The sequence below is a fragment of the Podarcis muralis genome, chromosome 7 (genome assembly GCF_964188315.1).
Source record: "Podarcis muralis chromosome 7, rPodMur119.hap1.1, whole genome shotgun sequence".
In the NCBI taxonomy this organism is placed as follows: Eukaryota; Metazoa; Chordata; class Lepidosauria; order Squamata; family Lacertidae; genus Podarcis; species Podarcis muralis.
This window is the reverse complement of record NC_135661.1, coordinates 80,846,342-80,870,087: the sequence shown is the minus strand read 5'-3', so window position 1 is coordinate 80,870,087 and position 23,746 is coordinate 80,846,342. Positions and strand designations below refer to the sequence as shown.

Here is a 23,746-nt window from a genome sequence, read left to right as displayed (position 1 = left end):
ATGTTTGTAATTTTGCATATTGTATATTGACGCGGGTGGCACTGTGGGTTAAACCACAGAGCCTAGGACTTGCCGATTAGAAGGTCGGCGGTTTGAATCCCTGCGACGGGGTGAGCTCGCATTGCTCGGTCCCAGCTCCTGCCAACCTAGCAGTTCAAAAGCATGTCAAATGCAAGTAGATAAATAGGTACCGCTCCGGCGGGAAGGTAAACGGCGTTTCCGTGCGCTGTTCTGGTTCGCCAGAAGCGGCTTAGTCATGCTGGCCACATGACCCGGAAGCTGTATGCCGGCTCCCTCGGCCAATAAAGCGAGATGAGCGCCGCAACCCCAGAGTCGGTCACAACTGGACCTAATGGTCAGGGGTCCCTTTACCTTTATATTGATATTGCAGGAAGCCACTCTGAGATCTAAATCATGAAAAGGGATGTGGTTTTAACATATGTTGCAATAATTTACAAATAATCATGTGAGGGATAGAAGCATGGTGGTTCTGAGAGATAAAGTTGACGTTGAAACAACTGCTGTGCTTCAAGGGTCACCTATAAATCTCCAGCCTTTGATAACATGGACATCCCAATGTAACTTAGAAAATCCAGAATCTCGTGTGACACTTAGAAAGAAGATGGCCAGCCTCTTGGGGTCTCCTCCATTCTTACTCAAGGGCTGGAAGTATATCTTGCCACAACAGCCAAACACCTCGCCGAGAGTCAAGCTGTAGAATCATAGAGTTGTAGAGTTGGAAGGGATCCCAGGGGTCCTCTAGTCCAAACCTGTCAATAATAAATAGATGCCATCTAACATTAGCAAACTGGGGACATGGGTGGCGCTGTGATCTAAACCACTGAGCCTCTTGGGCTCGCCGATCAGAAGGTTGGCAGTTCGAATCCCCGCGACGGGGTGAGCTCGCATTGCTCGGCCCCAGCGCCTGCCAACCTAGCAGTTTGAAAGCCCGTCAAAGTGCAAGTAGATAAATAGGTACCACTCCGGCGGGAAGGTAAATGGCATTTCCGTGCGCTGCTCTGGTTCACCAGAAGCGGCTTAGTCATGCTGGCCACATGACCTGGAAAAACTGTCTGCGGACAAACGTCGGCTCCCTCGGCCAGTAAAGTGAGATGAGCGCCGCAACCCCAGAGTCGTCTGCGACTGGACTTAACTGTCGGGGTCCTTTACCTTTTTTTAGCATTAGCAGATTCACAATAATGGGTCACAATCGCTGAGACAGTGTCACTGCATCACATCTGAAATCAAAGATTGAAACATGGAGCCTCTCTTTTTTCTTACAACTTGGAAAAAAAAGGTTCATTTTCCATAAAAATGGAACCAGGAGGAACCTTTTTTTTTTTAAAAAAAAAAGCACATCTCGATTTAAATTTGGTTGGGTCACCAGCCAGGGGCTGGATAAAACTGCTTCAGGAGCAGCGCTGGCCGGCTAACCGTTATCAGATGTTTTAATCTGCACATCCCTTTTACACTGCAAAGCAAGAAGCATGTTGAATGTCAGCAGACAATTTGGAACCCCCCCCTCCCCAACCAGGTAGCGCATACTCAGGGCTCCATGCTGTTTTTCTCTCTTGTTCCCCAGAACCAAAGCAGCTTCTGCTCCTTCTCAACTGCGGACAAGGAAGGAAAGCAGCCTGCGGAGTCATTTCCTGTCTGGAAAGACCTGGCCTAGTAGTGGGAGATCAATCCTTGCTTGGAAACAAGAGGAAAAGTAAAGGATGCTTTCTGACGGGCGTGTATATGAAAGCGGCTGTTGGAGCCAGTGGTCGATACAGACAAGAACATCCCCTTTGATAAGGTAACCAGCACTTTGTAACGGTAAAGCCAGAATTAATGACCAGCGCTCCATGAGGATCTGATTGGAAGTGCTTGGAGATTCCTTACCGTTCCTCGTTAGTCAGATGGAGATTTTGCCCCCACCCCCCAAAATGTGATCCCACAGAAGCAAGGGAGTTTCCGATTCATCACATTCCCCACAGGACTGTCAACGCCATTCAGCCACCATGACAGACTTCCAATTCCTTTTCAACTCATCTTTGGTTGCAAGATTTTTATTTTGTTTTTGTTTTTTTAATTTAAAAAAAAGACAAGAAAAAAGAAAACACAAACCACGACAGAACCAAATAAAATAACAAATAAAAAAAAAATCACTCAGAATATTTGTTACATTATCATCATCATCATCATCATTATTAATTTTTTTTTCAAGTCACTTCTAAGCCCCACAGTTACAAATAAATTAACGAGACAGGATCAGACCCCGGAAGATTTAAAAATTAAAATAAAAATAAAAATTGAATACTAGGAACTAACTACCTTTGGCAAAGTTATCACACGATTTTTCCACTGCTCCCGGGTTGGCTACAGCAACAGGCCAGTCTTGTTGGGGTGGTGGTGGTAAGGGAGTCGGGGGCTGGAGCAGCATCCCTCATGCAAAGGTCAGCCCATTTGACCCACTCTTCCAGGGCTATCAAAATGTGACAGACACCCTCCCTGGTATAGAAGCGCCTCATGAGGTTCCCTTCTCTCGTGACCCAGGTACGGGCCACCGAGGACCTAACAAGCACCCAGGAGAAGAAGTCAGGAGGACAGGATGGGAGAGATGCTCTATGGAGCCTTCAGTGGGATCTACGGTCAAGAATTTGCGTTGGATGTCGGATGGCGCCCGAATGGAGGTTCTGGCACCAGAGCTGTCCTGCAATTAACCCCGTTATATTAGGGCAGAACCCGCTTTATGTAAACAAGACCCACTGAGATTCATCTAGCCCCTACAACGATTCCGACACCTCTTCTACCCAAGCGGCCGAGTCTCCTCTTCCAACACAGTGGGAAAAGAGTCTCCGTAAAAGGACACCAAGGTTTTAAGGGAATGGATCGCCTTTTGGGGGGCCTGGCCGTCCTCCTGATTTCCCTCCTGGGGGTGGGAGAGGATGCTGCCCCTGATCCCCACCGCCCCAAACAGACCCGTCCGGCACACACCCTTAATAAAGCTTTTCTATTTGGTTTATCATTAAAGTATATGAGGTATATGGCGGGCTATCTCCAAAGAGCCTTATGGTGGGTGTCTTGGCACTATGAGGGGAGGGAGGGGGTCTAGCCTGCCCCCCTCCCTTGTGCCCCCCCAACCCTGGGTCGGGCACCGGCACGGAGGCGTGTGAGCAAATATTTGGTTTTACAGCTGTACTTTAAAGCTTGTTTCCTTCCTCGTTCTGAAACTCCTAGGAGCGCGGGAGGTTGGCGGAACAAAGAGATGTGGCGGCTTTTCATAGAGGGCAGCCTGGCATCTCACGCCTGTTTTCTCTTACCAGCCATTGGGGGGGGGGTATGTGGACTAGAGAGGCAAGGATGGCTACGGAGACAGCGAAGCATCCTGCCCCACAAGACCAGTGGCCAAATCTGAAAATGAATCCCAGGTAGTCCTGCTCTGGACCAACCAAAACAAAATTTTCCTCCCCAAGCTAGCGATAACTCTGCCTCGTTTACAGTCTCCAATTTGGGGGTGAGGGAGAGAGGGAAGAAGTGGGGGTACCCCTCTGGCTTGAGTCCGCAGTTGCAAAATTCACAACCTCCCATATATCCAACTCCTAAAACTGGAGAGAGCCGGTCGTCGTCGTCGTTTTTAAAAAAAGAGTTGAAAGTGATTTGAGACAGGCAACATCACTCTGTTTCACTTGCCCCACTATTGCCTCTGGTCAAACAGCCGGCTGGTTTTTGAAGGCAGAGAGAGGGAAGAATGCCCACATCACCACTCGTCATTCCCCTTTCAACTCTCTGAAAAAGGAAACGCCTCTCTCCAGGTTCTAAGCAACCTTTCCAACTTTCCATCACCCTTTGCTTGCCCTATATATCTTGGCTGTTTCCCCTCCATGCCATTCACCCACCACTCAGCTCCGCACATGGAGATAGGGTCATTTTTGGTCTAGAATCAATTTTTTAAAAAAAACACGTTTTGGTTTTTGTTTCTTTTTTTGTTGATTTTTTGTTTAGTTTTTTTCCCTTTTTTATCTTTTTTTGTTGCAAACCTTTAACGTTTGTTTGTTTTTTTGTCTTTTTTTTAATACAGTAAGAAGCGATAAAGCGGAACATAGAATTTTCTCTATAAAAAAAAAATAGAAGATACCCCCCAAAAGAATTTTTTTCCCCAAAAAAGAAAAAAAGAAAGAAAAAGAGTAACAAATATCACTAAAACAGTTACATTCCACCTAGTAACACGTTCAGTAGCACATGAGAGAGAGAGAGAGAAATTGGACTCCCCAAATGTTTTTCCTTCTTTTTTCCCCAGATGTCCACCATAATAGCATGATTGGAATCTTAAAAGAGACAGATAAATACTCGCCGGTTCTCTCTCACTCACGCACATAATGGGATGAAAAACCTTTTTTTCAAGTCTTTTAAAACTAGGTGTTTCCTGTTTTTTGTTTGTTTGTTTCATTTTTGGAAAGTTTCACAGTATTTTTTTTCTTTTGTTATCTCAAACCCACCTGAACGCTATAACACAGCAAAAGCAGGAGATAAAATGAGGTCGAGGGTTTTTTTTCCCTTTAAGAAAGGTTTCAAAGTTCTTTTTTTTTGTTTGTTTGTTTGCTTGTTTATCTGTTTTCCACTCTGTCCTTTTGTTTGGTTTTTTATTTTCTACCAGATCGCAGTATGCCATGGCTAACTTCCTTCTCTGCAACAGCAAGACTTTGGTTCGCAGGAGTTGAAAGTAAAAGACGAACATTCAAAGAGCCCCCAAAACATTGACTAAAAAAAACACACCCCTCAAACACATTTAGAAATAAAATCCCATACCAACCAGTTTTTTAAAAAATAAAATAAAGGAAACCAACAAAAAATGTACAAAATAAAAGTTTAAAAACAAAAAAACAAAAAGAGCGTTTTGAGAAGCCATTTTTAAAGCTTTCTAGACTTCTGGGAGGAAGTTTCAGGATCCTCTGATCTCACCCTCCCAACTTCCATTGATTTGGTTTGTTTTACTCTTATTTATTTTGTCTCTTTGCCACTTATAAAATCTTGGCTTCTCAACGCACCTTTCCATGAGGTATTTTTTTTTTCAGGACAGAGAAAGACGGTTGAGCCATTTGTCTAACCAGAGAAAGTAAAGATTTCCCATTTATTCCCATGTATTTTTTTCATCCTTTCTTCTTCAATTAAAAGTTTTTTGTGTGGTGGGGTTTTGTTTTTTTGTACGCTTCCTTTGTTCACTTGGTTGGTTCTTTTTGGTTAAAAGTTTTGTCTCTCGCCTCCGAGTCTCTGTGAGCCACATAAAAGGGGGGATTTTTATCCCTCTTCTGTGGTTTCATTTTTATTCCCCAGTGGTCTTCATCTTGTTGTTTTCTGTAGTGATGTCTATCAATTTTTGGTTTTTTTCTGGAAAATGTAAAGAATGCTGAAATTCCCGTTTTTTTTGTTTTGTTTTGGTTTTTGTCAGGCACTGGAATATGAGTATTATTATTTTTTTCAGAACACAGATATAAAAATAAAAAGAATAAGAATAAAAATTACACATCCCCCGTTTTCAGAAAAATAACCCCTGATACTAACCCCAGGCAAAAATCAATTTAGAAAAGAAAAGCTACAGAAAAATTGAACACTGGCGAAAGAAAGAAAAAGCCGATAAAACAAAACGTACACGTTTAGTGCTGCCCATCCTGAAACAGTTGAAGGCTGAGACTTTCAATAAGGCTTCCTGTCTTGCAAAGACATGAGTATTTACATTTTGTACCCTGTGAGTAACCCAGGTGTTACTAATAAGCTTACTCCTGAATGGATGCAATTAATTCCGTCCTCAGTGGGGTAACAGGGAGAGGGCAATGTCTAGGCTCCTCCATCTGCATTCGATACACTAGATCAGGATGGGGAAACTGTGGCCTTTCAAATGTTCCTGGACTCCAGCTCCAGCAAGCATGGCCAATGCTCAGGGATGATGGGAGATGTAGTACAGCAAACCTCTGAAGGGGCACAGAGTTCTCACCCAGGCACTAGATACTCTGGCCTTATGATGAATCAGAATCAGAGGTAAGGAACTAGACAGGGAAAAGTTTCCCCACCACCAGCAGCTCTCCTTTCAAGCCAGAAATGGCTATATATATAGGAATGCATTGGCAAGCAAGCTGGTCCAAGGATGCTGTGGTCTAGAGGTTCTTGGGTGTGTTTTTTTAGTTCACTGCAAGGCTGAGTCAGGTAGAAGCAGAGATGCAAAATAATAAGAATCATTGCAGGACATCAGTTAGGAAACCATCATGGGAAGTTGGTACCTAATTCTCATTATTGCCTTTTGAAAGTCCTAGCCTTCGTATCTCATGAGAATCCCTCTAAACTATAAAGTTTGTTCCAAAAAACAGAGCAGAAAAGGATACTATTTTAGCATTTTAAAAAGGAAAAGGAAAATATTTATAGCAAGATCCTGAAATCAAACCAATATACCCCCACCCTGTCCAACCCTTTCTGGATCCCAAAGAAAAGTAAAAGAATAAATAAGAATAAATAAGAGTTTTGAAAGACATTCGACCAGACACAGAAGTTAGAAAAGTCTGTAAAAAGCTTTGGGTGAAGCTAGGACTGGTGATTTTTGGTGTGAGATTCATTTTCCCCTTAAGGATTTTAAATGTGTTTTTTCTTTTTTTCTTTTTCTTACAAAAAAAAAAAAAAAAAAAAAGAACAACCGATCCCCATTTATTTGTTTCCTTTCTGAAACTGTCCAGGAAACTAGCGAATAAGAAATAAAGAGAAATCAATGAAAATAATTCAAGCAAACAATTGACAAAGTCACCTTTTGCAAGGCATTTTGTCCTGAACATCGGAGGGGAAAAAGAAAAAAGGGAAAAAAAATAAACGCTAAAAGTTTGGGGAATTCTTTTTGGTTTCTTCCTTTGTCCCTTTTTGCTTTGCTTGTTTGGTTGCTTTGGGTTATTTTTTGGTTGGTTTTTCGTTTGGCTGTTGCTGACAATTCTTTGTTTGGTTTCTTTTTTTTGGTTTCACTCGTCGGTTTGTACGTCCGCTCCTTACTACCCCCACGTGTCGAGAAGGCGGGGAGGATGCTCCCCCCTCAGCCCTCATTCCGTCTTGGCATCCGGCTCGGTGGATCCGGGACCAGCCTGCCCCAGAGTCTGCGCCACTTCGCTGGAGGAGCTGCATGAGGAACAGGAGGAGGAGGAAGAGGAGGAAGAAGAGGAGGAGGTCAGGGTGGGCGACTTGCTGGGCATGGAGGCAGCCACTGCAGCCGCCGCCGCCGACACCAGCCCCACGCCTCCCGGGGCAGCACTCAGCAAGGGCAGGCCTGCATGGTTGAGGAAGAGCGACGAAGTCACGATGCTCTGGCTTCCAGTCGTGCCTCCGCTGGTACTGAAGACCAAGTTACCACTGGCATCAAGGCTGGTAATTGGCAGGCTTCCACCACTGGCCAATGCTGCAAAGGAGGAGGGGGGAAAGAACAGCAGTTAGGGCGCATGTGCGCCAGCATGATGTCAGTAGCTTCTGGTCACAGAATCGTCGAAACGAAGAAGCGTAGAGTTGGAAGGGACCACGGGGGTCATCTAGTCCAGTGTTTCCCAACCTTGTGCCTCCAGCTGTTTTTGGCCTACAATTCCCATCATCCCTTGCCACTGGTCTTGCTAGTCAGGGATGATGGGAGTTGTAGTTCAAAAACAGCTGGAGGCACAAGGTTGGGAAACACTGAAGTCCAACCCCCTTGAAATATACTGGGAGGTTGCGGATTCACTTCCACCTGGAGCTGGATTGGGTGCCTCCTGTGGACCAGTCAGACTGTTGCATTCTGAATCCCATTGTTCTAGGACCAATCAGACTGCTGCATTCTGAATCCTATTGTTCTAGGACCAATCAGACTGCTGCATTCTGAATCCTATTGTTCTAGGACCAGTCAGACTGCTGCATTCTGAATCCTATTGTTCTAGGACCAGTCAGACTGCTGCATTCTGAATCCTATTGTTCTAGGACCAATCAGACTGCTGCCTTTTGGATCCTATTCAACTCAGTACATAACACCCCTGCAATGCAAGACTCTTTTGCCCAACGTGGGGCTCGAACCCACGACCCTGAGACTAAGGGTCTCCTGTTCTTCCGACTGAGCTATCCCAGCCTTCAGCATGCAATGGGCCCAGAGGAACTGCATTAGCGCTGTGGCTCTCCTCTTGATGTGTTGATGCGGGGGTCATCTCTTCTCAGGAGCCTCCGAGGCCCCCTACCATGACAAAATGGCAGCAGCACATTTCAGCACAGCCGCAGTTCAAACGACACCTGCTCCCAACCACAGCTCCACATCGCCGTCTCCCTCCCCCAGCACGTTTCACATAGAAAAGGACACATGGTGTGTGGTGAGAAGGGTGAGCACAGATGATTAGCAGGTGCAATGTTACAGACGGATGTTATGGAGTAGGATGCTTTCTACCATAGGTAAGCTAAGGGATGGGATGGAGAAGAGACCTCAACAGGAATGAGAGGAGGTTCTGAGGGACTCCACTGACCTGTTGCACTCATGCATCCGCACGACATTTGCACAGCAGCTCACAAACACTTTCACCTAGACTCAAATGTTTCATGCTTGAAACCATAGAGGGGGAGGCGTTTTTAAAGACAGGCCTGCACATGGGGATGGTCCCTAACTCAGTGGTAGAACGCATGCCTTGCCTACAGAAGGACACAGTTTCAATGCTCTGCATCTCCATCTAAAAGGATCTCAGGGTTGAAAGAACCCTGTTTGAATCCCATAGGAGCTGCTGTTGAATAGACCAGTGTTTCCCAACCTTTTTTGGGCAAAGGCACACTTGTTTCATGAAAAAAATCTCGAGGCACACCACCATTACAGCCCCGTGACGTCAGCGCGCAGCGTCACGCCGGGAGGGACGCACGAAAGTGTAAGTTTCAATTTTTCCCCTCCCCCTTGCCTTCCTTCTGTGCCAACCGCCAAAAAGCAAAGAAAAAAGCCAAGACTTTAGGGCAGCAGGTCGACACGGAAGAAGCTCCTACCTAAGGACAGGTGCGACGGCCGTGTCCTCTTCTGCCACACTTGGCAGCCCTGCCTCACGGTCGTGACTCCCACCCTGATTTCTCCCCGCAGGTCGAGCGGCACAGGCAGCCCAATGTGTCCAGCCCAGACACAAGCCCCGCTTCCCCACTCTAGATCCTGAATGCGACCAAGTGCTCTGGACTCCCGAGCAGGGTGGGAAAGAGGGCTCGCATCTGGTAGCCTCCGGGCTCCTCGCCTGCTCGAGGGATGGCATTGCAGGCAAGCTATGTTGCGCCTGGTGCGGGCGGCACCCTTGGCACCCCCCACGCTACGCCACTGTTCCAACGTTCAGCTTCACTGGATGCCCACGAGTTATATTGTACGGAGAGAGGGATAAAAACTTTCCTCTCTGTCCACTCTCTCCTTGCCATGCCTAGTTTTGCAGGCTTCTCTCCTGTCGCCTCTTGCTTGCCTTTTCTCTAACTAAAAAACCCAATGCTGCCGCCTTTCCTCAGGGCACCGGCTCCATCCCCTTGCTTAGATTCCCTCTACCAAAGCTGAAAGCAGCCTGAAGTTCCTCCTGATCGTGAATGGGAAACAGCTGGCGAAGCCGGCGGCCTGCCAGGGAAGGGATCTCTTCCTAACTCCTGCTCCACGGAGCCCGTTCCTTGCAAGCGCTCCCTGTCCCTCGGATGGCGAGCGCCTTTGGAAATGCGGAGCAGGCGCTTGCCGGCGAGCAGCCCCCCCCCCCCGCTCCTTCCCAAGCTAATCCTTTTAAAACCGAAAGCCCCTTAACCCGCTGGCGAGAAGCTTAGCCGGGCCTCGCCCGCCCACCGGCTTCCTCTCGGAGGTTTTTGGGGAGCGCGCGGCGAGGCCCCTCGGAGCTCTCCTCCCTCCCAGTCGGCAGAAGCAGCCGCCGCCTGTGGCTGGGCCGAGGGGATGGCGGCGCGTCGGGGTGCAGAGGCTGCCCGTGCCCGGCCAGGCGTCGGTGGCGGCGTCGGCACTGCTGCAACGGCTGCTCCTCCTGCGAGCAGTGAGTGGAGCGCAGCCACGGCGGTGGCGGGGGGCGCGCACGCGCTAGGGTGCAAGGCTGGCGGTGGCGGCGGGGAGCCCGGCGGAGGAAGGAACTTGTCCCTTCCCTCTGGACTCGCGCCTCCCCAGATGTTGCGCCCGGTGCGGCCGGCACTCTTGGCACCCCCCACGCTACGCCACTGTCCCCATCGCCAGCCCCGCAAACTCGGGGGACAGCGGGAGAGGCACAGCGCGCCCTTGCCGCTGCCCCCCGACTTGGCTGGAAGGCTGGCGGGGGGAGAAGCCTGCTCCTCCCCATCGCCAGCCCTGCAAACTCGGGGGACAGCGGGAGAGGCGCAGCGCGCCCTTGCCGCTGCCCCCCGACTTGGCTGGAAGGCTGGCGGGGGGAGAAGCCTGCTCCTCCCCATCGCCAGCCCTGCAAACTCGGGGGACAGCGGGAGAGGCGCAGCGCGCCATCCCGCTGTCTCCCGACATGGTTTGGAGGCTGGCGGAGGGCTTCCTCCTCCCCCAGCCCCGCAAGCTCCCAGAGCGATGCCAAAGCTGCGCGCAGCTTCGGCATGGCTCTGGGTCCCGTTCTGGGGGAGGGGGAAGCTCGGGCTTCCCCCGCCCCAGCCCCACGCCTGGCAGTGGGGGAATAATTTTTTCCCCTTTATTCCCCCCCCCTGCCAATTTTTCCCGCGGCACACAAGGCAACGTCTGGCGGCACACTAGTGTGCCGCGGAACACCGGTTGGGAAACACTGGAATAGACAACCCTGGGCTAGACAGACCAGGGGTTTGATTCAGGGCTAGACAGCTTTATCTGCTCAATCTGTGACCCAGCAAGGCAAAACACAGGCACACCAGTGATGCGCCATGGGCTTGACAATCCCATTTTTGTAGTTCTAAGCAGGTATTAAAAACTGGTTTCAATGAGTCTCTGATAAGCCATCGTGCATGACTGCACTGGGCATGGTGGGTAACCAGTTGTACAGGCTGGTTTTAGGGACTTCTACAAGTGTGATTTCTGGCTGGTCACTGTGGGGAACAGGATGCTGGACTTCAGCCTCGGACACAGAGTTTTACATCACAGACCCTGTGCCATAAGATGACCTCAGTGAGCAGACAAGGCGGGTAAACTGAAAGAAGTGGGCAGAGAAATTAATGGTTGGCTCAGTGCTGCCACCTGTTGAGAATAGGAATGAGTGAATATGTCAGTTTCTCTGTCTCTCATTTCCCCAATCTTAAATTCAGATCTCCACATTAGTTTGTGATTTATTTTTTTTAAATCCTCATGAAAATTCACCAATGTTTTAGTGTGAATTTCTCCTAATAAGTAATCAGTTTTGAAGAATGGCTGTGTTTCGGGTTTATGTATTCCTTCTGTGTGTATATGTTCGCTTACACCAGTGTTTCCCAACCTTTTTTGGGCAAAGGCACACTTGTTTCATGAAAAAAATCTCGAGGCACACCACCATTAGAAAATGTTTTAAAAATTAACTCTTTGCCTATATTGACTATATATAAAGTAACTCTCTTTAATAGGAATCAAATAAACACAAAGAAAGTATTTTATAATTACTTTATTATGAAATGGTAAGTAAACAGAAATATGAAAAATTATAAAATACTTGATTCAGTGCGCAACCTGGGCCTGTTTGGCTGAACACAAAGCTGATATTCTGGCTGGAATCGAAGAAAGACACACACGTAGCTCTTCGTCAACAGCTCTCAGTCTCTCTCTGTATTTAGTTTTTATAGCAATCATGCTTGAAAAGCTCAACTCACAGAGATATGTAGTGGAAAATGGGAGCAATGTCAAAATAGCTTTGTTTGCCAGAAGGGGGAACTCCTTGGCAGTTTCCAACCAAAAACTGTCCAAAGGTAGATCAGCAAATCTTAGCTTGAAACCACGATTTTGTCTCAGTTCAGTTAGTTCCTCCTGCTCCTGTAAAGTCATGTCCTTTCCACCAACTGATGCTGAGCTATAAGGGTCCCTAACCCAGTCAAGGCATTCAGTGGAGACTGAAGAGAAATAAAATGACAACTTCCCCTCGAGAGTTTTTAAATGTTTAGCTATTATCTCACACAGTGCAGCAGTGTGAACACCTTGCCATTGCTTGGTGAGTGTGAACATTTCAAGATTGCCACTTTCCACGTGTTGATGCCAGAGTTGCAGCTTTGCACGGAATCCATTTATTTTATCTGTACTTGTAAGCAGGTTTTCATTTCGGCCTTGCATTCGTGTGTTCAGTTCATTCAGATGATGAAATATATCTGCCAGGTATGCCAGCCTTGCACACCACTCATCACTTGCAAGCAGTTTTGCGTAATCTGTCCTCTCATTTGTCAGAAACACTTTAAGTTCCTCCCGCAGCTCATACACACGAACCAAGACCTTGCCACGCGACAACCACCGGACCTCCGTATGAAACAGCAAGGTTTTATGCTTCGCTCCCATCTCCTCACACAAAGCTGCAAATATGCGACTTTTCACGGGTCGTGACTTTACAAAGTTTACCATGCGCACAACATCATCCAACACATGAACTAGGTCTGCTGGTAAAGTCTTGGCTACGAGGGTCTCACGGTGCAAAAAACAATGCGTAACAATAACATTTGGATTTCTTTCCTTCACTCTGCTTACAAAGCCTTTGATGTGCCCGACCATGGCTGCAGCTCCATCGGTGCAGACACTTATGCAGTTTTCCCACTTAAGTCCTCCTTGTTCAAGGTATTCTGATGTGACCCGAAAAATTTCTTCTCCTGTTGCTTTTTCTGGCAATGCCTTGCAGAAAAAGAAGTTTTCTCTAATTGCATCACCATCAACAAAACGCACATTGGCCAAGAGTTGAGCATGTCCACTGATATCAGTAGACTCGTCCAGTTGTAATGCAAATTTCTCACTGCTATGGATCTTTTCCAAAACCACACTTTCAATGTCTGCAGACATGTCATCAATACGTCTGGAAATTGTGTTGTTTGAGAGAGGGACCTTGGCTATTTCCTTAGCTGCTTCAGGTCCGAGCATCTCCTCTACAATAGCTTTGCAGGCGGGAAGTATTAATGTCTCTGCCACAGTGTGCGACTTTTTTGTCTTGGCTATAAGTTCAGCAACGTGATAGCTAGCTTTAAGAGCTCTTTCATTTACCTTTGAGGTTTGTCTCAGGAGAGTTGCCTGTTTCTCCGTGTTTTCACGCAGGCGAACAAAATAGTCCACATTCTTGTTTTTAAGCGAAGGGTGTTTCGTTTGGAGATGGCGTTTAAGTTTGCTTGGGACCATAGCACTGTTAGCTAGCTTTTCACCACACACCACGCACAGTGGAGTTGGTTGGTTTGCATCTCCGGTGAAAGTAAATCCAAATGAAATATAGCTTTCGCTATATTGCCTTGTGACAGAGAATTTGCTTGAGCTAACCATCTTTGCTTTCTTTTCATGCCCACTCGTACTTGGCCTCTCATCTGGCTCCAAATTTTGTTCAGAGTCCAGTTCTTTTCTTTTCAAAAACTTTTCCATCACTCCAGTATCCGGCCTCTCTGCAGTGCCGACTCCCGCTGAGTCCTGGTCTATGTGCTCGGGCGGGAAGGAAGTCGGAAGATGATGTCCTACTGTGATAGGTCAAGGCTTGAGTCCGGACCAATCACAGCCAGGCAAAAACATGCATACTGTGTGAGCTCAATTCAGCGGCTCATTTCTGCAAAGGAAAAAAAATGGGCTTAGATGGGGTGGGAGAGGCGGGGTGGTCGTTATACAGAACAGTTCTTACTGCCTGTATTACGGGCACGAATTATACATGGGAATGGCGGGAAGAGTGATGGCAGCACACGCAATAGCGGAAGCCACGAGGTCCCCGAGGCACTGCCGCGGAACAGCGGTTGAAAAACACTGGATTAGAGAGGGCAAGAGCAAGGCAATTTCCATTGAGCTTCATGGCTAAGCAAGGAATTGAACTTCCAACATGGATGTCTTCCCCAGTTTACAGAAAACCTAAAAAGGTTGAAAAACACTAACAGCGGTTGAAAAAGACTGTAATAAGGCCACTGTCACTTAATGGCTGTATACGCTGTTAAGTTTGTGAGAAACAGTTTTTGCTATCAAGCCTGCTTGGACATACCTAAACCATCTTTCCCAAATAAATTTTATTTATACCCCGCCCTCCCCAGCCAAGACTGGGCTCAGGGCGGCTAACAACAAATTAAAAAACAAGTCGACTGAAATATAATAAATAATAAAAAATAAGTCGATTGCAATAGAAACAATACTAAAAAACAAGTTGATTGAAATATAACTTAAAAACAAGATTAAAATACAACATTTAGACATCAAAATGCAAGCAGAATAAATTCCTCAGCCCCGATGCATTGGCACCTCGTGCCGTTTGAGTTGCAGAATTTATTCAGCACACAGAAAATGGCCTTTTGGGGGGTGAATGTGGATGAAGCAGGAAGAGAACTTAAAAAAAAAGGCATGCATGAAATCTAGCCCCAAACACACACACGCACACTTTCCCCAAAGTGGTTGATGACGCAGGATATTTCCACATGCTTCTAAAATGCACATTAAATAAAATGAGAGAGAGGAGTGCACGCACTCACCTGCCAGCCTCGGAGCTGTTGAATGCAGCTACATGAAGCAGTCTGTGTCCTTCCAGGCGCCAACTCAGACCTGCCGTGCTGTTCCGTTCCCCCGGCGTCGCTGCCTTCATCCAGCCGGATGCCTCTCCTGCCCAAGGGACGTGTCAGCAGCCACCCGGCGTGGGGTAGAGGCAGGACAGCCCCACTTCCTGCTGCCCACAAGGCTTTGGGGTGAGAAACACCGAGGGGCAGGAGAGTGGAGGTTCCCTTAATTAGAAAAAGCAGGGAGGCAGGCTGCTTGATGCCTGCTGAAGGGAATCCCGAAGGCGCGATCGCGCACGCGCAGGCCCAGTAGCGAGCGGCGATGTGGTAGCAGCGGCGGCACACGAAGTCCCCCAGGCAGCGGAGCAGCTCGCCCGTCGAAGCCTGCACGATCACCCGCCGCGGGGAGCCGGGGGTGGCGGCGCGGTTGCCGGGCAGCGGCGGGGGTGGCGGTGGCTGCTTGCCGCCCTCCTGGGCGGAGGCGGGCACGGTGGGCACCGGCACGGCCAAGGGCCCCTGCCTGGTGCCGTCGGACGTGGGAGCTCGCTCGCTCGCCGCCCCACGTGTGCTTGCCGAGCAGGCGCAGGCCCAGTAGCGGCACCTCGTAGCGGCAATAGCGAGCGGCGATGGGGCTAGCCGGAGAAGAGAGGGCGAGCCCCCTCTGCTCCGGCCCTAAAAAGGGTAAGCCACGCCCCCTCCAGCCAGCCGATTGGCTGGCCAGGAGGCGTGGCCGGATGGGATTCCCCTGCTCTCGCGGGGGCTGGGATGGGATTCCCCCTCACGTGGGGGCGGATGGGATTCCCCGCTCACTAGCGAGCGGATGCGCAGGCCCGGTAGCGAGCGGCGATGGTGGGAGCTCGCTCGCTCGCAGCCCCGCGTGTGCTCGCTGCCGCCGCCCCGCCTCTCACCGCCCGACTTGGCCGCCTCCACGCGGAACACAAGGCAAAGTTCCACGGCACACTACTGTGCCGCGGAACAGCGGTTGGGAAACGCTGGCTTACACACACTTTTTGCTTCTCTCTCTCTCTCTCTCTCTCTCTCTCTCTCTCTCTCTCTCTCTCACACACACACACACACACACAGTCTTGTACAGACAGGCCAGTGGAGCAAATGGCAGTGATGACATCATGTCTGATCTTCTTTTTCACAAACCTTGTATGGTGGCCAGCGGGTTGGTGGCCATTAGCGCTGGGTTTAACCCTGCATTCACCCCTAGCACTGTGCTTCTGAAATCAAACCAGAGGCAGCAGGTTAAAGTTGGGGATCTACAGTGCAAACACTAGAGTGCCCCCCCCAATCACCTGTTCAAAATGGGTCCAGAAGGTAGCTTAAAATGACGTGTGGGACATTGTTTTATGGAGAATCTATTATTTCAGGCGAGTTCTAATTCCCGTACTGCTTGGGTTCTGTCCCCCAAGGCCCCCTCCCTCTAATGGTGTGAGCCTAGTCAGGATCAAACCTCTTCTCCCACAGTCCAACCATTGAGGAAGCTGAACCCGCCCACAAAGACCTTTCTCTCCCACACCACTTACCCCGTACTGGGATTCAGGCCTTGCAAGCTGATAGCTGGGTGACTGCCGCTCTGGGGGCTAGGGTTTGTGCTGTTGCTTGGGGGTGGCGTGACCGAGTTGAGGGTGGTGCCCCCTGCTCCCACCGCTGTCCGACTGGGGGTCAGGGAGCAGACTGTGGGGGACAAGGTAGTAACTGTCCAAAAGAAGAGCAAAGAAAGTGAAGGAGAGTTGCCAAGGCTGGTGGTCAGTAGCAGGAGCCCACAGGCATGGTAGCCAACCATTATTGGGAGCTGCACCAACTCTGCCTCTCCCCCCAGAGAGGGCATCCTCCTAATAGCATGCTGAACTTCAGAGGCACCCAGAAGTGCAAGATCTCTACATGTTTCCAAGTTCCTCTGAAGCTCAGTGTGACAGCTCATTCCCTGAATGTTCAGAGTCAAGACAAAACTAAGTACCGGTACATCCTTGCAGAGCACGTAATTAAAATTTAGATCTTGCTACTGCTGGATACAGTGAGGCGTGGGGCGAAACTGCCGCAGCTCTCACCACGGGAGCAGGGATGCTTTCACCTCAGCGCCTCGCAAGCCGTGACAACTTGTTTGTGAGGCTTTTTTGCGAGGCTCAGCTGGGGGGGGGGTGGGAAAGCTCCCCCACCCAGCTGAGCATTAAACTGCTCCTGCCCCCCCCCCCCAGCTGAGCAAGCCCTATGCTTCTCCAGCTTGTGCGCAAAGCATCGGGGCTCGCTCAGCTGGGGACAGGTTTAAAGAAGCCAAGGGAAGAACAAGCTGTATTGGCCTCGCAATACAGCTCACTGCTCCCTCTGTGGTATGAAAGGTGGAGTGATAGCAGCTTCACCTGGCAGTATATTGCAGGTGAAACCGCCGTAGCTCCTGAGTCCCTCTGCTACCAGCGGCCCAATGTTGAAAGTGGCACTGGTAGAAGAGGGATTCAGGAGCGGCATCCGTTTCACCTGCGATATACCACTGGGTGAAGCCACCATCATGGTCTGCCCCCATACCAGTCCTGGGTGATGTATTGATATTTCACTCAGGACTAATGATGACCGCATACTAACTCCAGTACTGAAGGCAGTATACCTCTGAATCACAAATGGGGAGTAGTGCTGTTGCACTCAGGTCCTGCCCTAAGCCAACAACTCCATAGATTGTTTCCCACTGGAGGAGGAGAAGAGTAAAGCAGGAAAGTTCAAGCTGCGTGTAATTTGTATAATCATGGTCTGTGGCTTAGGACTTATACACACTTTCCACGCACAGTCCGCACTTTAAAACTCTGTGTCCAAGCACGCGCACACACCCTTTTTTTTGCTGCAAAGCTTTTTCTGCAAAAACCTGCTCTTTAATGCTCAATCGGAGTAAATGTAAATCTGCAGAAAACCCAAATTGATGTTTGCTTTAGAAAAGTGCTAAAGAGCAGGTTTTTGCAGAGAAAGATCCAGAGGCACTGACCTTTTAAGCAGAGACCTGCGTCTGCAAAGAGCGGGGCAAAAGGGAAGTGTGAATAAGCCCTCTGAGTTTCATTCAAATAGTTGGACAGTTTCTCCAAAACAGCTTTTCCCTCTGCAGAATGCCAGATGAGAATTTGCAGGGGTAAACACATTGGGAGCGCTATAGAGAGCTAAGCCAGCTAAGCGCATATGCCTTTGAGCATAAAAATAACCATCACACAAATAGTTAAGATCCTCCTTGTCACATGTCATTTGTCTTCCCAAAACTGCAGCCTCCTAAGAATGTTTTTCATTAAAAGAAAAAAAATGTTATTGTTGGATGTTGTTGCGCATATTCATGCGCTGACACATCACTGAATATATCAGCACTAGCTCAGGTTGGACAGTTTCACATTGGTTTTATGCTGTGGTGTAACCAGACAATACAATTGCCATCACCTGCTGATGGGACATTGGAGCATCACCCCAGAACCCAGGCTGCAGATCTCACAAAGTTCAACATAGTTCCTATGTCTGCATCTGCCATAGCATTGCCCAATTCTGAGGCAATTTCCCAGTGTGTGGGGTACATGGTAGCAGCAGAGGGAGCAAAGCACAACCTTTTTGTGCTCTTTTTGGCCTCACTAGCACTCCAAGTCTTGCTTCCAAGTCCCCTTAAGCATGTAGCAAGAAGTTAAGTTTTGCAGAGCTAAAAGGAGAGCACAAGAGTGTTGCACTGTTTCCACACCAGGTATGGGACTGGGACAACTAGCCCCATCATCTCAAGTGAATAATATGTGCATAGCAGCATTTTCTTACCTGGTAGTCCCAGTCCTTCCCTGGCATGGAAACATGCTCTCCTGGGGCCTCTGGAGCACCTGCTGCCTTCTCTGCCATTGCCACCTCTTGCTGTGCCAAGGTAAGGTATACAGGTCAGGGCTGGGGAAGGAGGTGGCAATGGAGGCAGCAGGTCCTTTGAATGACTGTAAGCATTTTGCAAGTGCCGAGAGTGGGTCCTCAAAAGCGCTTGGGGCTTTGAAAGTCTAACATCAGGGTGCATTCTCACTCATAACCCAACAGGCTGCTCTTGTGTCATTCCCACAACCTCAGTACCTTGAGCTCTCAGCAGCCCACCACTGGACAGCTGTGCTAGAAGGAGGCAAAGGAAAGGGGGTCCCAGGGAGAAGGGAATGTGTCACCAAAAGACAACTACCTGTTGTGCTCAGACTACTGGAAGCCTGGGAGAGGGGCAGACTTGTGCCGGTGCCTGGGCTGGTCACCTGGAGGAGATGCAGCAGAGAAACGGACTGTCAGAGACACAATGGATAAAATCCACATAAAGACCTTTCTCCCCTGACTGGGGATCATATCTAAGATGCTGCTAGCATACTAGGTTGGGGCGACACCCATGAACGATTTAAGTATGTTAGACACAAATTCTGTAATGTGAGCAATAGGAATGTACATTATTTGAGGAAGTTAAGGTTAAAAGCCTAAGGACCTGGAAAGTTTGTACCATGCATGGTTTTATCAAATGGGGTGGTAAGTGGATTGCTAAATGCAAGCTCAGTGAAGTTGCAGCGAAAGAAGATCAGGTAGGTAGGCAGAGTTTTGTATGAGCACAATATATGCATCATGTAAAAGGATATATCAAGGAAGGAAGCTTTGTATCATATGGGGGGGCCAAGTAATGTAGGGATTGTCCATTGGGGGAAGGAGTGGGGGTGGGGTTCACACTCCAAACTGTGAAGCTAAGTGTATGATTAAAGATGCAGTGCAGAGGAAAATAATACATGTATGTATTAAATTTTATTCATTTTTATTTATTAAATGTCTATTCTCTGAAAGGAACCCAGGGCAGCAAATTCAGAAAAAGTAGCACTATTAAGGCATCTTTAGAAATAATCCTGACACATATGCAGACTTGGATAAAGGCCACTAATTAAAAGACTTGCTGGAAGAGGAAAGTCTTCAGCAGGTGCCAAAAAGACAAACAGAGCTAGCACCTGTCCAATATTTAACAGGTAGGCACCATAACACCTGTTACTATTATTTTAGCACATCACTGGTTTAAATTTTTTGAAAGTTTTAAACAGTTGCTTTTATCTTTTTTAAAAAGTGATAAACTTTATTGCTTTTTTGTAAAGTGCTTTGAGGGGTACAAAAAAACAAAACAAAAAAACCCTAGCATATAATTTTTCTGAAATAAATAAGCTCTAAAGGCCAAATTCAACTATTGTGCAGAATGGACACCCTGATAAGAAGGTATCTGCAAGAGGCCCTCACCTGCACAGCACAGAAGGCTCCATACAGGTTCCATACAGGTATATTCCATGGAGTTTTGTGCCGGGGGGGGGGGAGTGAACGTGTGTAGGAACGTACCATGTGAGGGCTGTAGCCAGGAGGCTTGCCCTGGGCAGGCAACATGGGAGCAGAGCTGCAAGGGTTAATCCGCTTCTCTTTCTGGCGGCGGTTGCAGAACCAGACGCGAATCACCTCCTTCTCCATGTTCAGTTGCTCGGCAATAAGTAGGATCTCCTCTGAGGTAGGCTTCTGGTTCTGCAGTTTGGGGGAAGGTGTTGGAAACAGGATGGTGTGACATTGGGGCAAGTCATGGCATAGAGTCCCAACAGGAACACAAAACAAAACAAATCATAGAAACATGTAGGGGGCTGTTCTACTCATTCTAAAGAACGTTAGATCTGCTGCCAAACTATCACGTGAACCTGAAATACAGGCAGCGGATGACACTAGAAAGGTTGAGGCACAGAACTGCTGCTGCTCTGTGTCACTTTCTCTGCTCTTTCTGGTACACAGTACAGTGGTGCCCCGCAAGACGAATGCCTCGCAAGATGAAAAACCCGCAAGACGAAAGGGTTTTCCGTCGCGGAGGCGCTTCGCAAGACGAATTTCCCTATGGGCTTGCTTCGCAAGACGAAAACATCTTGCGAGTCTCGCCATTTTTTTTTTTGCTTCCCCCCCTTTTTCAAAGCCGCTAAGCCGTTAATAGGCTTTTAACAGCTTAGCGCTAAGCCCGCTAAGCCGCTAATAGCGCTAAATCGCTAATAGCGCTAATCCGCTTAGCCGCTAATGGGGTTGCTTCGCAAGACGAAAAAACCGCTAGACGAAGAGAATCGCGGAACGGATTCTTTTCGTCTTGCGAGGCACCACTGTACATGACAAAACGTCACCCTGCTGAGAATTTCCCTGCCTTTGCTTCTGACAACCAATAACGTGAGGCTTAAGCTGACCTATCAGTTAAATGCAAGAGAGTTACGGTAAATGAACTTAAAAAACAACCCAGAACACACACCTAGGCTGTGCACACACCTTGCATTTAAATACACATTTAAAGCACATGGTTTTTCAAGAATCCTCGGAACTGTAGTGCTGTGAAGGGTGAACTGTGGCTGCCAGGATTCTCTGGGGGAAGTAATGTGCTTAAAATGTATGGTGTGTACACACTTCTATCAGCTGGAATCAAATGAGAAGAGAGTCAGCCATTCATTTGGGAGACCTGGGTTCGAGTGGTAGCTCAGCCAAAGACTTTGGGGAAGTCATACTCTCTCAGCCTTGTTTTCCCCTTTGTTGTAAAATAGGAGTGTCATTAATTACCTGGACTAAAATCAGAAGCCCTTGGCTCTGTGTGAGCCACCAGAGCAGCAGTTTGGAGCACCTTCTAGGTAGGGCAATGAAGTCTTCTCAAGCTCTTCCTAGGATGGCCATTGGGCCCTCCTAAATAGGAAGAGCTATAGAGGGCTTCCTGTTTGGGTCAGGAGTTTGCCAGAGCAAAGTGGATTTCCTGGCTCTTGTGTTTTCTTTGATTCTGACTCATGCCTGGTCCAGGGATGAGAAACTTCAGGATCAAGCGCCGAATGTGAGTCTCCATGCCACTCTCTCTGGCTATGCCTCCTTTCTCCAGGCCCCATGCATAGCTGGCCTCGATTCTCACAAGTGTTTTTTGCCCAGCAGGAATGAATCACTGAATACAGATAATGCCTCTTGCTTGTCTGGGTTGAGGTTAGAGAGGTGTGTATAGAAACTTGCCTACTGTGCAAAGGTTTACTATGTACATTGATTGCCTCACTCACTTTTGCCTGTGGCCCCACCCACCACTAACATGGCCCTTGGAAGGTTGCCCAGAAAGGAATGTGGCCCTTACTTTGAAAAAGGTTCCCCACCCTTGCCTTGGTTCCTCAGATTCCCATTCCCTGGCATAACCCCTGGTTTTCTTGCAATTGCTGCCAAGGGCAGTAAAATTGGCCTTTTCTCCCAACAGCTTTTCCCCATGAAGAACTAGAGACAAGGAAAAGTTGCTGAAAGCCTTGGAAAGTGATATACAATCTAAATTGAACACATTGTAAAATTGCTTAATTTTGTTTTTATTCATTTCCTTATATGTCACACACTTCCTGAGAATAAAACTGGGGTGGCCCATGCATGGCCTTATCTGCTTCTGTCCTTACAGCAGCCTTGAGATGTGGGTTCGGTGAGGAACCGTACTAGCCGAGGTCAGAGTTTCGCAGAACAGGAATTTGAAACCTGGTTTTTCCATATCATACTTTAGGTACGTGGGGGGCTGGACAATGGGAAATGCCTCACCGCGAGAAAGCTTTTTTCCAATGCGAAGCGGACATTGGTCTCAATGCTGGTCCGTTTCTTGCGGCGCCGGCCTGGCAGCCCATCAAAGCCCATGTTGGGACTGCTCAGCTGGTTGGGGCTGGGAAGTGTGGAGTCCACAGACATTGTCTCTGAAACATGAGGTGTAGGGGAGCCATTTAGTCACCTTGCAAACATCATCACCCAGTATACAGCACCCCACCTGGTGTGTTACCTCCTTCCTATGGCTTGATCCAGTTTCACTATCTTCCTCTTTCCCTCTACTGGGCCTAGTTTCCACTTGCTTGCCTTGAGAAGTGACACCAGTCCCTTGCCTCTCTGCCATCTCCTTTTGACTTTAGAGATGGTGCCCTCCAGATGTTGTTGAGACTACAACTCCCACAATCTGTGGCCACTGTTCATGCTGGCTGGGGCTGATGGGAATTTAGCAACATCTGGAGGGGGCTATGTTGGAGTCCTGCTTTAGAGAGTTCACACTGGATTGGCTTTTAAGCAGCCTGTGTAACAGTAGCTTCTCAGCTCAAAAAACGAAACCTTTGAAGATCTATCTTAGTAGCAGTCAAGGGGCAATTTTAAAGTTGAATGTATATGCTGAGGAAATATTTTCCCATGTTCTGCCTTACTGGGAAGTAATCTGCAGAACTTTGAGCCCATAAAGTGAATTTTCCTAAAGGCCTGAAGTTAGCATTCTCTCCCTCTGTCCTTGGAGGCTTGGGCCAGGCCCCCTGTCCACCCACCGGCTCCCCAAAGGCCTGTTCAGGCCTATCTGACACCTGCATTAGGCCAGACATGTGGGGACCATTCTTAGATAATGAAGTCATTCTTTTCCATTCCGTTATGTTCTCCCCAGCCCTGACAATGAGTTCCCTCACACCTGCTCATTTCCACATCTTTCCTCTCCACCAACTCAATCAGGGCTTAGCTTCCTCAGCAGAAAATATCTCAAATCTTGAGCTCCACCTTCCTTCTAATCGCTTGTTCCCACCCACTCCCCAAAAGCTCTTTTATTTTTGCCTCTAAGAGGCCTTAACCCTCCTCCAGCAGACCTCAGCTTCTTCCTGCTCTCCACTTACCAGCGTCATTGAGCCATTTCTCCAGTAGAGGTTTGAGTTTGCACATGTTCTTAAAGCTGAGATTGAGTGCCTCAAAGCGCGAGATGGTTGTCTGGCTGAAGTCATTCCCATAAAGCTTCCCCATGGCCAGCCCCACATCACCCTGTGGAGGAGAGAGACAGAGGTGGGGAGAGAAGCTGTTACCGAGAGCATACAACCTGCCGGGGCATTAAGATCATCAGAGGAGGCCCATCTCTAGCAGAAATAAACCATGTATAAACATCAGAGGGTGCCTCAACTGTAGAATATTCCCCTCAGGGAGGTACAGGTGACACCAACATTTTCTTCTCTTCGGTACATGCTTAAAACCTTTTTCATTTGCCCAGGTGTTTATGTTATGGAATTTTTAGTTGGTTGACTGATTTTATTCCTCTTCAATTTTATTGAATTACTGACAATGGGTTGCATCATACTCTGAATATACCCACTGAAATACAAGACTAACTAAAGTCCACTGATTTCAGTGG

The 23,746-nt window shown here is 48.2% G+C and overlaps 2 protein-coding genes across 7 annotated transcripts in view; both read right to left on the bottom strand.

Moving 5' to 3' along the window:
• Nucleotides 1-6,642: 6,642 nt before the first annotated feature.
• Nucleotides 6,643-23,746, bottom strand: part of POU2F2 (POU class 2 homeobox 2) — a 109,764-nt gene continuing 92,660 nt past the window's right edge. For 4 of the 6 annotated variants that reach the window (XM_028742314.2, XM_028742309.2, XM_077932195.1 and 1 more), the window contains 7 exons: nt 23,241-23,382; nt 22,150-22,298; nt 19,930-20,106; nt 18,761-18,854; nt 16,125-16,296; nt 15,745-15,818; nt 6,643-7,408 (listed from right to left, as the gene is read on the bottom strand). In XM_028742314.2, the coding sequence (XP_028598147.2) occupies nt 7,056-7,408; nt 15,745-15,818; nt 16,125-16,296; nt 18,761-18,854; nt 19,930-20,106; nt 22,150-22,298; nt 23,241-23,382 (1,161 nt within the window). In that variant the 3' untranslated portion in view covers nt 6,643-7,055. The remainder of the gene's footprint in view (nt 7,409-15,744; nt 15,819-16,124; nt 16,297-18,760; nt 18,855-19,929; nt 20,107-22,149; nt 22,299-23,240; nt 23,383-23,746) is intronic. The other 2 variants (XM_028742313.2, XM_028742317.2) reach the window with 2 other exon arrangements.
• Nucleotides 11,543-15,721, bottom strand: LOC144328279 (uncharacterized). Its single transcript, XM_077930920.1, has 3 exons — nt 15,674-15,721; nt 14,572-15,264; nt 11,543-13,670 (listed from the first exon to the last, which is right to left on the bottom strand). Exons 1-3 carry the CDS (start codon nt 15,719-15,721, stop codon nt 13,665-13,667), a joined length of 747 nt encoding a protein of 248 aa, XP_077787046.1. The 3' UTR covers nt 11,543-13,664.

What these genes read in the sequence shown, in the direction of transcription:
- LOC144328279 (XM_077930920.1), bottom strand. Translation starts at nt 15,721, where the DNA reads ATGATGTCATCACTGCCATTTGCTCCACTGGCCTGTCTGTACAAGACT. An exon ending in TGGCCTGTCTGTACAAGACT is followed by an intron (nt 15,265 to 15,673) that starts GTGTGTGTGTGT and finishes TACCCTTTTTAG; the next exon opens with GGCCGGAGCAGAGGGGGCTC.